The following is a 14,234-nucleotide window of genomic DNA, read 5'->3' as shown; positions in this document are numbered from 1 at the left end:
CCTGCAACCTCCACACATTTGACATGGCATGCACATGCCCTCCCTGACAGGAAGGAAGGAAATATAAAACCTTCAAGGGTTTTGGATCTCTGACTGGGAGCTGTTAACTTACTTCGCAAGAAAACCCAGCTTGCCTGTCTGTCCAAATGTGGGGAAAATGTTTGATGGAGCTGTAGGTGAAGCTCCGTGGAAGAGCATACACTTCACATGCATGAAAGAAATGCTGGCTTCAATCTTCACTACTCCCCACTCTCACATGAGTCATGCTTATAATTAAAGATGAGGACAACGGTACTCCAAAAGAAACCCAACCAGAAGATGAAAAGGCCAGAATATTCCAAAAGACAAATCAAACACAAGAGCCATAGAATAACAGGGTGATCATACTCCAAGTAAACGGCTAATTTTAAATTTCATACACACTAATGCTTAAGAATTTTGAAAACTTACAACATCTGCAAATTCAACAAAAACTATACCAAACACAAAAGGAGGCACAAGCAAGTGAAAAATTAGTGTCAAGGTTATCTCTGAGCAAAGACTGCTGGCCCAGACGAACAACACCAAAGGACTCCAGGCTTCCCCAGCAAGAGCAGTGTTGGAGGACCAGGCGGCAAGAACAACACTTTGTGGGCATGGGAGGCAGACCAGGTATCAGGGACCAAATAGGACCTGGTCTGAACTTCCAGCTACTTCTGCATTCCCTTAGTCCACTTCCGGCAGCCACCACAACTGTCCCAGATAAATGAGGAATGCTATGCAGAGGACAGCTCCAGTCACACATGCCTCAGATCCCAGGTCTCCTATCACCCCTGTCAATGGTAGCACACTTCCTCGAGGAGAGCAGTACCCGACTTCTGACAAAGTCTGCCTTTTCCTTGAACCTCACACAAATGGAGTCACGTCCTCACTCTGCGCAGAGTTCAAATCACTGTTACATAAAGCGAAGTCTAACGTCCAGGTAGGATGACTCAACCGTACCTCTGTGTCTCTAATACCAAGCACAGTGCATGCACTTAGGAGGTGCTCAGTAAATTCTCATTAAAACAGTAGTAGACCTAGCACACACCTTCCACACAGGAAGGAGTTAATATGCATGAGTGCTATAATGTCAATTTCGTTTTTGAGATTGGGGGCGGGTGTGCCTCACGTAGCTCAGGCTGGACTAGAACCCTCTATGTAGCCAAGGATGACCTGTAACTCCTGATCCTCCCACCTTACTCCAGGCTTATGGATGAGCTACTATGCCTTGCTTCTCTGACGCTGGGGATGGAGCCCAGAGGTCCATGTGTATTAGGCAACACTGCCCTGACTGAGCTATCTCTTCAGTTCATTACAACACAGATGCGTTAATAAAATGGCCCAACAGGGTTCCTTTGAAAAGACCGGTAAAAGGAAACAGCAGTCCCTACCTTTTGAGATCTCAAAGATGCAACACAGCCCTGGATCCAATGCCGTAAGTGTTAAGATGTCAGGCAGTTTACTACTTTGCTGTCCCTCTACTTAAGAGCAGCTCCCGGGGCTTGTTGTCATAACAAAATACGCATTAAAGTCCAAGATCAGGTACCCCACCCCCCGCACCCCACACCCTCCCCATGTGGACCTTCGAAAGCTTCCCAGCGGATGACAGCACACAGCAGAAAAGTCCCCATGGACTCTGGAGGCCAGGCTTGCTCTTTACGGCCACTGGCTCTTACGGAGCTACTGCCATCCCAGAACAGAACCCGTCCCTTCTGTGGGTGGTACCCATGACTCCTCAGAAGCGCCTCCAAAATACCAACTCTTATGCAACACACGCAAACCAGAGCGGAGGCTGGAAACCAGTGTTATAGCCAGGAAGGCTGTGAACCCGACCCAGGCGAACCGGACCCGGGCAGAGACCACACTAAGGGCTCTTTCCTCATCATGTGACCCACAGCGTCACTCAGGAAGAATGCCTCGGCCTTCCCAGCCCTCTCACGGCCTCCAAAGGAACTCCACAGAACAATCTGAAATTCACTTACACGCTGTGACTTCCCACACTTCCAGCTTCAATCCTGGCAGACCTGACACCCATGCTCCCTCAAAACTGCCTAATGCTGTCCTTTAGCGTGTCCTTGAGTGCTGGCCGAGTCACCAGCATGACGTCTTTTTGAGAATGCTAGTTAAGTCTAACCTGCTTCTCTCAGCAGCATGCTTCTCTCAGCAGCATGCTTCTCTCAGCACCATGCTTCTCTCAGCACCATGCTTCTCTCAGCAGCATGCTTCTCTCAGCACCATGCTTCTCTCAGCAGCATGCTTCTGAAACTCAAGCTTTGGTATGCTCGTTCCTCTTCATTGCCACGCTGTGCTCCAGGACAGATGCACCACTGTCGCCTATCGTAACATCCCCAGGTGACCACTCGATTTTGAAAATTATGAATAGAGTAGTTAAAAAAGCATTTGTGTATAGATATTTTTAAATAAACCTGTTTTCATCTCCTAAGGTGGCCAGGAATGGGACAAACGAGTCATGCTGTGATTTTACAGAGAATGTCGGTGTGTCCTACAGACCATCCACTTGTCAATCTGGAACCTGCTCTGTTCGACAACATCCTCTACATGAGTGATGCCAGTATTCCACCTTAGCCACTCTGCATGGGGTAAATGTGGCATCTTGTGTTTTAACAGCCATGTCTCTGACGTCGTCCTTCAAATGCGGACGTAGCACGTGTCTATCCTTGCTAATGTCTATTCATTTGCCCATTTCCTAACGTTCTGGCCATTGCCTGAACTCATCTGACAACACTAACCAGTATGACTACAGACTCCTGACTGTCCCCTGTAAACATGCTGTTTCCAGGGCTGTCCCCACTCAAAGAAAATCCTACTGTGCTTCCTTCACTCAAACCAAAACCTTGATCATCCTTGATCAGGTTTCTTTCTGACCTCGCATCCAACCTGTCCCTAGTTCTGTAGTCTGTCCAATCAGGTTGACTCCTCTCACTGTGCTCTCCCTGGGCCAACCTCCTCTTGGGTCTCCTTCCATTGCTAACAAAGTCCTCAGCAGCTAAGTGACCTCTACTGCAGTCCAGCTCAGGGTAACCTGGTTCTGGCTTCCTGCAGATGGCTCCTCACTCAGACACTAAAGAGTGTAGGTCAAATCTCTCTCCACCGTGCCTGAGGTCTGCGAGATGCTGACACCTGCGTCAGCGCCGGTCTTGACTGCTCTCTCAGAACGTCTCTGTGTACACTTGGCTGCCTTCAGTTGTCTGACCCAGCACAGGACCACATCCCATCTCTGCCTGACAGTCTATGAACTCCCCCAGTAACACCTCTAGCTATTCTCAGACATCTACAGACTCTAGAAGACTCTCATACAAGAAGACCCAAACAGCAAGGCCAGTCTCGGTGTTTTGAATACTCACCTCTCTACAGTCGAAGAATCTCTGCCTTAGATTGTCCTTAGTCTTTCTTCTCAAGGACGAGCTGCCTAATTTGGCATGTTGACACATACCTAATAGTCACAGTTACTCAGAAGGCTGGATGGAGGGACCATGTCAGCTTAGGAGTCTGATACTAGCCCGGGCAGCACAATAAAATCACATCCCTCAAAATCAAAAATCAGAACAACATACCACCACCAACAGAACCCAAAGAGAACCCTTTGCTTAGACCATTATGCATCAGTAGAAAGAGCCTATCACTGACGGCTGTTAGGACAGACAATCTGCTGTGCAAAGTGAAAGGTGACCGATACAAGAAAATACTGTATTGCCTCCTTTACATGAAAACTCCCAGAAAGGGCACATCTGGAGAGTGAGCCCAGGGTCAAATGCAGAGGGAGGTAAGGACTGACCACAAACGGAAATGGAAGAGGCATTCTAAAACTAGACCATGGTGAGGGCTGTACAGCTCTAGGAATTTACTAAAGCCTGCTGGACTGTACTCTTAGAATGGGTGACCTTCGTGGCAGATAAATTATATCAGTAAGGTTGTTTAAAAAAAAAAAAAGATATGCCTGCAATTGGAGAAGAGGAACCTAGATGCCGACAACTCATACTTCAGCCTTCATGTAATAAAACACAACATCTCGTCTAGGGCTACACAGTGCTCACGGCTCAGTTTCACAGTACAATAAAATGGGGTAAGAGTTAAGTTCCAACAATCAGAAGATGTAGGAAGGAAGAAAGCATCGTCCTCTAGGCCAGTGACTGCAAGTGCAGGCCTACCTTGTAGTTCCATCCCACCACACTTAATGATTATTTCAAAGCCTTGGCCAGTGGGTGGAATACACAGAGGCCGCCGGCACCCCAACAGGTAAAAGGCAGCTCTGATCTATACAGCGCCGCCGTCCTCTACCTCCTTACCTGGAATGGTGTGCACCTCGTCAAGGATCATGAGGCCCCACTCCTGGGTTTTGAGCCATTCCATGACTCTCTCAGCTTCCCATGACCTTTTGGTGGTGTGGCCCAGCATAGAGTAAGTGCTAATGGCGATGGAGCAGCCAATGGGCTTGTCCTTGGCATCTGAGGTGAAGCGGCAGATCTGGCTGTCATCGATGGTTGACCACATCTTAAACTGGGCTTTCCACTGCTCCACAGACACAGCCGAGTTGCCCAGGACCAGACAGCGCTTTCTGACAGTACACGCGGCAGTCACGCCCACCAGGGACTTCCCAGCACCTACGAGCAACCAGATGGTCATGCTACCCAAAAGCAGGCGGAAACAACGGTTAGGCTTGCACAGAATGGCTCAACTGCACCGGAATGCAGGCAGAGTTCACACACTGGTCCTCACACCCAGCGTGAACAGCACTTCCTGCTTCAGGCACATGGATATGAGAATCAACAGAAACAGACACGTCGGCAGCCTCTCAGAGCTATCTTACTTAAAATGGTGCAATGTTAGAACCAACAATGAGAAAGACACTCCTGCTACCATCGCTGTAAAGAAGGCTGGACGAGGAGCATTTGTGGTCACGTGTGCTCAGCTCACCTTTAGGCAAGTGGCAGCTTCTCACTAACAAGACTCAAGGCTCAGGAATGCACGAAGAGTGCGTGCTGCTGGCAAAGTCAGAGCAGATAAAACTCCTGGAGTTTCTCGGTTGAGTGTCACCTTCCACTGAGGACTAAGGTGACAATAATCAAACTGCTCGACAATGACTCTGACATACCCTTGAAGCTTTATGAAGAGAACTAAGGCAGAGGCCATCTCTGCCAACTGTCGGGGGGGTGGTGTTTCCACATGAATGCTATGGCCTCCGGCTTTGAACCTAGCTAGGTCTGACACCACCTAGAACTGTGAAGTCTGACAGAGGGATGTGCACAAGTGTATATGCATGTACATGCCCGTGTGTGTGTGTGTGTGTGTGTGTGTGTGTGTGTGTGTGTGTGACACCTGCACTGTCTTTCCTCAGTCTTGCAAACCCATTACAGACTGTCTAGAAACAAGCAACATTTCAGGGCTCGGCAGCCTCCAAATTCACACTTGACACAGCTGACGTCATGAAGGAAGAATCTAGGCTCTACTCCCAGTAGCAGCCAGCAGCACTGCTGCCCTCATACACTGTGTTCCAGTTTTCTTTGACACCTCCATTGTCAGGAAGAACCTCCACAGATTTCTTAGCAGAGCTATTTATAGTCATTCTCTACCCAGGCTGGTGAGCTCTGACACCCACAGGGTCTAGACCAGTGGCTCTTAACCTTGGTCTCAACCCCTTTAGGGACTGAATGACCCTTTCACAGGGGTCACGTAAGATCATCTTGAATAACAGATATATATATATATATATATATATATATATATATTACAATTCATAACAACACTAAAATTACAGTTATAAAGTAGCCACAAGAGTAAGTTTATGGGGTTGGGGATTTAGCTCAGTGGTAGAGCGCTTGCCTAGCAATCACAAGGCCCTGGGTTCGGCCCTCAGCTCAAAAAAAAAAAAAAAAAAAAAAAAAGAATAAGTTTATGGCTGGGAGTCAGTACACTAGGAACTGTGTTGATGGTTCACAGCATTAGGACGACTGAGGACCACCGGCCTAGACCAGGAGCTGCACAAAGCAGGACTTCAATAACATCAGTCAATCAGTGAGGAAGTGACCTCGGCCGTTTTAGGCAATGTGTTGTTACTCAGAGAAACACACCAAGCAGGGTAGAAGGCAGCTAGCAGACTTAGATGGCGGCCTCTTCGCTCAGGCCTCTCTTACCACAGGGAAGAACAATGACTCCTGAGCGTGCTCGCCCATTGCCAAACATCTTGCGCAGGCTCTTCTCCTGATAGGGCCTGAGCACGGCTGTGGGCTTCAGGTCAATGTTGATATCGGGGTTCAGAGAGTCATTCCGGAAGTCATACTCTGCCAACAGCGGGTACTCTAGGCAGATGCAGCGCTTCTGGAGCTCCTCGATCATCTCCTAGGGGCCAGCAGGAAGGATGTCGGATAATCTCGACTCAAAAGAGTGGCCAAGACAACATTCAAACGGCCTCAGGATCAAAACCTGGAGTTTATCTGGATATTTACAATTCCAGATCTCGATTTCTAACAACCAGGTTAGCACAGAAAAGCAACACAAACTAGTAACACAGTCAAAATGAGTTTCTTGTTTGGTTAGTTGTTTTTCTCTTGGTTTGGTTTTGTGAGACAAGTCTCATCTATTCCAAGCCAATTTTAAACTCTCTGTGTAGTGGAGGATGGCCGTCGACTGCTGACTGCTCCTGCCCTCAACCTCTCGGGCTGTGATGCATACCACCACACCCAGTTTACCTGGTACTAGGGATGAACCCAGGGACTTGCAGATACTAGGCGAGTTATTCTACCAACAGACCCATCTCCCTGGTCTCTTCAAAGTGAGCTTTAATCTGAACTAAAATAGATCCTATGGAGAGCAACTTCCTAGGCCCCAGGAAAAGTCATGGCTTACACTGGTAAGAACCAAACTGGAAACGTGCAGGGATCCCTTTATCTGAGTAGAGGATGCTGACGAAGCTGGACTGGTAACCAGGAAGCAGTCACTAACCTGCTTAACTTCAAAGGAGACTGTCTGTGTCTCTTCCTCCTCCTCCTCATCCTTGTCCATTTGCTCATAAAAATCAAACAGGTCTTTGGGGATGTCAGATTTGGCTTGCGCATCTACCCCCTGTGAAGTAGAAGCCCCACCACTGCCTTCCGCAGTCTTAGAAATCTGTAAGAAAAAGGCAGGAGTCCACACTCTACACAACACACACCTTGTTACCAACCATGAATGCAAGCACTAAGGGAGCAGGAGCAGAGAGGCAGCCCCAATGTCAGTGCTGGGTTCAAGGAAAACTGAGGTCCTAAGTTCCTAGCCCGCAGGAAACCCAGGAGCTCACGCACAGCAGATTTGCTCGTAAACGTCTCTGTGATGAGTTCAGTAGCCTCTCCCTCGGCATTCCTCAAGCGACATTCCCGTATTACTGGGTCTTGAAGAAGATGCTGGATGACATCAGGGTGAGAACTTTCAACAAAGTACCTGCAAGCAGGAGAGAAAAGAAGTCCTACTGGCCAGCACATCATTTCTGGAACATTCAGTGAGATGATCTGAAAGTTATAGCCTCACAGTGACTCTTCCCAGCCCCTGTCAAATCAGAGCTAGGCGCTATAGGCAAAGACAGAACATGCTGAGGGTCAGAGGAGAGCCCCCCTTTGAAGTTAAATTGGCATGTAAGCAGCAGGAGGGAAAATAACCTTCCTCGTGAAATCTCCTAAAACTATGTCTGCAGCTGGGAAAAAGTACAGTTAAATTCAAGGTCAGAATGCTTATAGCTTGAGTGTGATCGCTGTGATTTTAACATTCTCCTTAAAGCATCTCTGTATAAAAAGGGAAAAGCTGTATGCAGGTAGCCATCACTGCAAATGTTAACGTCCAGAATTCTTGATTATCAGCTGGAAGGACTCCTTTTCCTTCCCAGGCCCCCTCGCTTTTCCATCTCTGTCCCAAGCAGGGTCTGAGCCCGGCCCTCCCACCACCTCCCTCCTAGCTACCGCCTCCCTCCTAGCTGGCATGTAGAAGGCAGTACTCACCTGTTGTGCTTCAGGACCAGCTTGACTTTTCCGTAGCTGACAGTGCACAGCTGCAGGCAGGGGCAACACCAAGAAGCAGGTAGTCAGTGCTCAGAACCAGGGAAAAGCTGAATTTACTTTCGGAAAACTTAACGCACAGCCACATCTGCCTAAAGGGAGCTTCTTTCCACCGACCTCAATGTTTTAGGACTTATCCTTTTGCCTAATTCATATGCCTCGCTTTTTTACAAAACACTGTTTAAAAACCTCTGTGGTTTTCATTTTACTTCCCCTGCATGGCCACAGCCCCCATCCTGACCAGGAAGCTTATCTGGCTTCACCAGAGCTAATACAGTTCCCAGAAGTCACCAGGCACTCAATGAGTGCTACACAGTGCCTGCCATATGAGGTAAGTTCAAATATCATAAAGGTTCAGGCCTTCACACCAACGTTCTCATTTCCACAACCAAAGCTATCTCAGCCTTTTTTCACTGTATTGGCAAGAGAACTCAGGACCATGACGCTACATCCCTAACCACCAACACCTCTATTTTTAAATTTTGAGACAAGTTAGAAACTGACCAGCCTAGCCTAGGACTACAACCCTCTTCCATAGACATCTGGGAGTAAGAGGCACCTGCCACTTTGCCAGCACAATGTAAGCCTCTTGGAGATGAGGAATAAATCCCCAATCTGCTGGAAGGGACCCGGTAGTTTGCATGTTCGCCATAGCTTGCTCCTGAGATTTTGAACTGCCCCTCAGAGAGCACAGCACTGCCCCAACACTACTTCGATCCTTTAGATCGTACAGACCAAGGCTGGCCCTGGTGCTTTCTTTCTCTTCAGCACCTCCTTCTGCATCACAAGAACAGGAACTCTGCAGAACTCCAAAGCTTCTCTGGGAGAGGATGCTAATGGTACACTCTTCTGCTTCCAGATGTGAAATCTAATTTGGAGTCTTTTGCGGATTAGCCAACCATAACAAAAACTACTCTCCTGTCTTCTGTGAATAATACTCACATATATTCAACTGCTGTCCCCATGGAACCCTCTTCACGTCAACATTTCAAGGTTTGACTGGCCCTAATACACTTAATTTACCATGGATCTTCAGTAAGTATTTACCTTAGATGGAGCTTACTTCCTATAACAGCCAACCACCAAAAACACTCCACAACAAAAATTTATGTTCCAGAGTTCTAACCGCTCAGAATCAATGGACCAGGACTAGCTAATTCAGGTTGTGGTAAGGTCTCCTGGCCAGTACAGAGCCACCTGCTCTCTACATAGTCCCATGAAGAAGGGACAACTATTATAACTCCTAATAAAGACAAGCACCTTCTGGATTAGGAGATATTTATGATACTTACTAAACTCAGGTACACTGGGGTTAGGATTTCGATATGTAAATGCAGTCTACAGTGCCATCCATTCAGAGACATTTTCCCAAGTAACCCTAGTCAGAACAGCCCTGAACTTCTACCCCATGGCTAGGAGTAACTCACAGAAAGCATGGGCTCAGCCAGAGCCATGGCTGGATCTAAGGCGACAGCATCTAGGCAAGAAGCTTTTCTGCTACCAAAGGAAATCCAAGTCAGGCATTTTCAGTGGCAGCACAGAGTAAGCACCTGAGTAGAACCCTGCCACGTTATCGCAGTAGTTAGAATGGCCAGCAGCTCACCTTAATAAACTGGATGATTCCATCAGGAACTCCAGTCTTACTGAGCTTTCTGAGGTACTCGGTGATGTCACTGGTCTGCAGCCCAACACTGACAGCTGCATAGAGGGAGTAGGCGGTCAGCTTGTATTCGTGTACATGCGTGGGCCGGCACACTGGCTCTGCAATTGCCACCAGGAAGTCTTGGGCATATTTGTAAACTGGAGAGAAGGCTTCCAAGAAAATGTGGCCATCAGGAGCCTAGAAGTCATCAAGTGAACATAACAGGCAAAAATATCAATGAGCTGGAGAGACCACTATGCTGCAGGAGTTTTGATCACTGTGAACCTGAGATTTTTGATCGCACAGTGAACCTGAAATTGTGTTATTTACTGAAAAAACCTTTTTCTAGTTTTATGGTTCAGGCCTCAGCACACAGCTCTAATCCCTCTTGCTGGAATACAGACATGCCTTTAGTTCACACCTTTAATCCCAAAGAAAGAAGGTAAAGTTAGTTTGTTGAAGGAAGCAGCCATGTTTTAAAGTGATGTCTAATTGAGTGGCAGAAAAAGTGACAATTTTTTTTTTTTTTTTTTTTTTTGGTCCGGAGCTGAGGACCAAACCCAGGGCCTTGCGCTTGCTAGTCAAGCGCTCTACCACTGAGCTAAATCCCCAACCCTTTTTGACAACTTCTGAGAAAGATTTGACGGGATAGGATATGCCCAACTCTCAAAGACCAGAGAGGAAAGGGAAGCTACTTAAGAGAGAGACCAACAGTACAGGGAGGAATGAATCCAGTACAGGAAGACAACAGTGTTTGTGGAAAAAGCAGGACAGTAGAGTTGAGAGGGACAGAGCAGCACAGAGAGGGAGAAGGAGGCAGTTTTACTGGAACAGTTATAAAGAGGCAGATTACAGTGAGAGAACAAACTAGACACAGTGAAGACAGAATGAGCCAGAGAATGAGAAGGAGCCAAAAGATTAGGACAGATTCTCAAAGTTAATATATGAGGTCAAGCAGAACAATTCAGGAAAAACCAAGAGAGAAGCCAGATTGAAGCAGTCAGCTTGAAGAGAGTCCGAGCCGGAACAGCTGAGGTGAACCAGCCAGCCAGAGCTCAGGAAGAACTAGAAAGGGTGAGCTTACTCAGCCTCAAGTCTCAGAGGTGGGAAAACATTCTAGGCCTAGGTTAGAAGGCATGGAGACTAGAAGTTTCCAGGACTAGGCCTAGGTTAGCAGACAGAGGCAGTCCAGACAACAATTACATCGGGTGAATAATGGTTACTCTTACATCACTAGACTCTCATATCATTATCAAAAAGTGTAAGCTATCCAATGCTAAGAATATTCTTGCAATCAATCCTTCAGGCAATGGAGGGGTCCTGTTCCTATAGTTAGACAGAGAAGAGCAGGGAGAAAAGGTTCTCAACGTTCCATACATAGAAATCTTCCCCAACTTACTATTCTCAAGCTGCCTTTTGGCTGGAACGCAAATTGAGTATAGAACATTATGTATTTTAAGCCAAGCCAACTTAGCTACCAAATACTATCTTCCATTAATTTGAAAAGGAGCTAAAAGGATGGATCAGTGGTGAAGAGCACTGGCTGCTCCTGCAGAAAACACAGGTTTCATTCCCAGCACCCACATCAGCTAACTCATAATAGCCTGTAATTCCAGTTTTAGGGGATCTGACACCCTCTTCGGGCCTCCTCTGGAAACAGATACACACACACCCATATATGTATATATAATATATAACACATATATTGTATATTATATATTATAATACATATATATGTATATATAATATATAATACATATATTGTATTATATAATATATATATACAAATTGCTAAAAATACTTTCTTAAAAGCATAAATAGTTATCTAAAACAACTATTTAGTGGTTGGGGAGCTACCATAGTGTATGAAGTGCTTGCACACATGAGGACCTGAGTTGCAATTTCCAGCACTTAAGTATAATACCAGGAATGGTAGTGCATGCCTAGAACTACAGAGGTGAGATGGTTGAGGATAGGTGGGTGGGCCAGCAGGCTGATAATGTTGGGGCAGAAGGTGGGGGGCATCACTGGCCAGGGCGCTAGGCAAATATGTGAAGAGTGACTGAGAAGAGCATCCTCACATAAGTCTCTGGGCTCTGTAATCAATCCCTGCACACCTGCACAGGGTGTGCACATATACCACACACACAAAGAATAGATAAATGCTACTTACTGATTGACTGCATGTGTTGTATGTTTATGTCTGGAGTGCATGCATGTCATAGCTCTAAAGTGAAAGTCAGAGGACAACTTGCCAGAGTCGGGTCTCTCCTCCTACCATGACAGCAAGAGCCTTTATCTCCTGGGTTATCTGGTTGCCCCATAATGCTACTAGGCAAATAAAATTGGCCATTATATGGTGGGCTGGGGTGAAATGGAGAACACCAGGTCACACCAGCTATTCCACTGTGCACCTATGCCAGCTGTCTCTCCCAGCTGCTTCAGCATTTCTCACTTTTGAATTTTGGAGATGTAAGAATGTCCACGATTTAGTTGCCACCCAGACTTTTCGGTCATGCTTACCACCCAGAGGGGCCTAGAAGTATGGTCACCCTTTAGTGGCATCTGCTGTCTGTAGTCCTTTGCTCCATATTCATCCACTTTGGTGCTGGATTCGTCCACCTGTTTCCCAGCGGCTGAGGGCACCGCTTCCTGAGACTCGTTCCCAGGAGCGTCGTCTTCGTCTTCCTCTTCCTCTTCATACTGCCTCTTCTTGGATTTCTTCTTGTCTGCGAAAGAAGACACAGAAGTGAGCCCCGCAGGATTCTGGGGTTCCCTCTTCACCTCACAAGTTAACTTCTGGAAAGAGAACTCCTAAACCACCTGCATCCTGGCACCCCGCAAACACCTCCCGCCCGGCTAAGTTCCCCATCTCCGGGACCCAACAGACCGGAGAAAACCCTACGGCAATGACAGTTACAAGTAGTCCTTACCGCGGTCCACTCGATCTCTTTTACCCATAACAGCTCTAGGACCAGGCAGGCCTGCACACTAACTACACTGCGTCTGATCCCCAGGAGTAATTTTCGTATGAACTTCCGGTACATGCCGGAAACATAGCCCCAGGCCGTCGGAAGTCCCGCCTCTGAAGTCTTAGACCGGAAGAGCGGAGCTACACAGCGGGCTGCAACTGCTCCTGCCTAGAAAGTGTAAAATTTGCGATATAGACCCGGCAGGGCAAGAACTCAGAGATATGCTTGCCTCTAACTCCCGAGTACTGAGACTCACCATGCCCTGCCTTCGCTCCGTTTTGGGTTTTTTGTTTATTTTTTGAGGCCACTGCTTAGATCGCTAAGGTCGTACCAACTTCCCGGGCTCCCGTGAGCTGGGATTACTGGCGTGCTCCACCACACCTGGTTTCTGGAAATTAAATTCCGAACGAGAGAGGTGGGGAATACTCGTCGTTCTGACATAAATAAAATGGGTAGTGTCATTCTAAAAGAGTGGCCCTGGCTGGGGATGCGACTTATTTGGTAGAATTTTTGCCTATATCAGAAACCAAAGAACAATCTTGGTGTCTCACCGAGGATGGTATGTATGAAGAGTAATTTAGCAAGGCAATTCGTTTTGGAAGAGAGTGTACCAGAACCCGAAGGGACTAACAAGTACATCTTTTCCCCATTGGCTAGGGTCAGACCTCACAGGCTTCCAGATGTTTGATTTGTTGTGGGGTTTGTTTGTTTGTTTGTTTGTTTGTTTTCCGAGACAGGGTTTCTCTGTATAGTCCTGGCTATTCTGGAACTCGTTCTGTAAATATAGCTGACTTAGAACTCGAGATCCATCTGCTTCTGGAGCGCTAGGCTAAAAGGTGTGCACCACCACGCCCCTCCCTACTGTTGTCCTGTTTTAAAAGAAGACAAAGGAAAGAGGAAAGGGTTCAGTCAGCTGCCTGCATGTGTGTGTGTGTGTGTGTGTGTGTGTGTGTGTGTGTGTGTGTGTGTGTGTGTGTGTGTGTGTCTGTGCGCGCGCTGGCAAAACAATTTTCCCCTCCTATCTAGCAGGTTCCAGGTTCCAGCCGCAGCACCACATAAACCAAGTGTGGTAGGTGCATGTGTGTGTGCGTGTGTGCGTGTGTGTGTGTGTGTGTGTGTGTGTGTGTGTGTGTGTGTGTGTGTCTGTGCGCGCGCTGGCAAAACAATTTTCCCCTCCTATCTAGCAGGTTCCAGGTTCCAGCCGCAGCACCACATAAACCAAGTGTGGTAGGTAGAGCATGTCTGTAAGCCCTGAAAAGTGGAAGCAACAAAGAATGTAACCCATTTTCAAAAAAAAAAAAAAAATAGTAGTAGAGTGATCTTAGACAAGGTCTAAGTAAAAGAAATGAAGATGGTTTCATTCTGGGTTTATTTTGAAAGCGAAGTGAATAGGATTTGCCTACTGGTTTACTATGGGAAGTGGGGAGGAAGAGTAACACCCAAGATTTTTGGTTTCAGCGACTCATAAAATGATGGACCTTAGGCGAAGTTCATATTTGGAGCAAATCAGATGTTACAAAATCTGTTTGCTGTTCCACAATAAAATGTCACAGGTGG

General features: G+C 47.0%; 1 protein-coding gene across 1 annotated transcript in view; it reads right to left on the bottom strand.

The window, feature by feature from the left end:
• Window positions 1-12,704, bottom strand: part of Ercc3 (ERCC excision repair 3, TFIIH core complex helicase subunit) — a 31,055-nt gene extending 18,351 nt beyond the window's left edge. The window contains 8 exon segments of the mRNA NM_001031644.1: window positions 4,329-4,643; window positions 6,174-6,378; window positions 6,982-7,146; window positions 7,320-7,455; window positions 8,007-8,056; window positions 9,667-9,903; window positions 12,229-12,434; window positions 12,639-12,704. Of these exon segments, the coding sequence (NP_001026814.1) occupies window positions 4,329-4,643; window positions 6,174-6,378; window positions 6,982-7,146; window positions 7,320-7,455; window positions 8,007-8,056; window positions 9,667-9,903; window positions 12,229-12,434; window positions 12,639-12,666 (1,342 nt within the window). The 5' untranslated portion in view covers window positions 12,667-12,704.
• Between the last annotated feature and the right edge of the window lie 1,530 nt (window positions 12,705-14,234).

Source organism: Rattus norvegicus, chromosome 18 (genome assembly GCF_021556685.1).
Source record: "Rattus norvegicus strain SHRSP/BbbUtx chromosome 18, alternate assembly SHRSP_T2T, whole genome shotgun sequence".
Classification (NCBI taxonomy): Eukaryota; Metazoa; Chordata; class Mammalia; order Rodentia; family Muridae; genus Rattus; species Rattus norvegicus.
The sequence above is the reverse complement of the archived record's forward strand: the minus strand, read 5'-3'. Positions and strand labels throughout refer to the sequence as shown.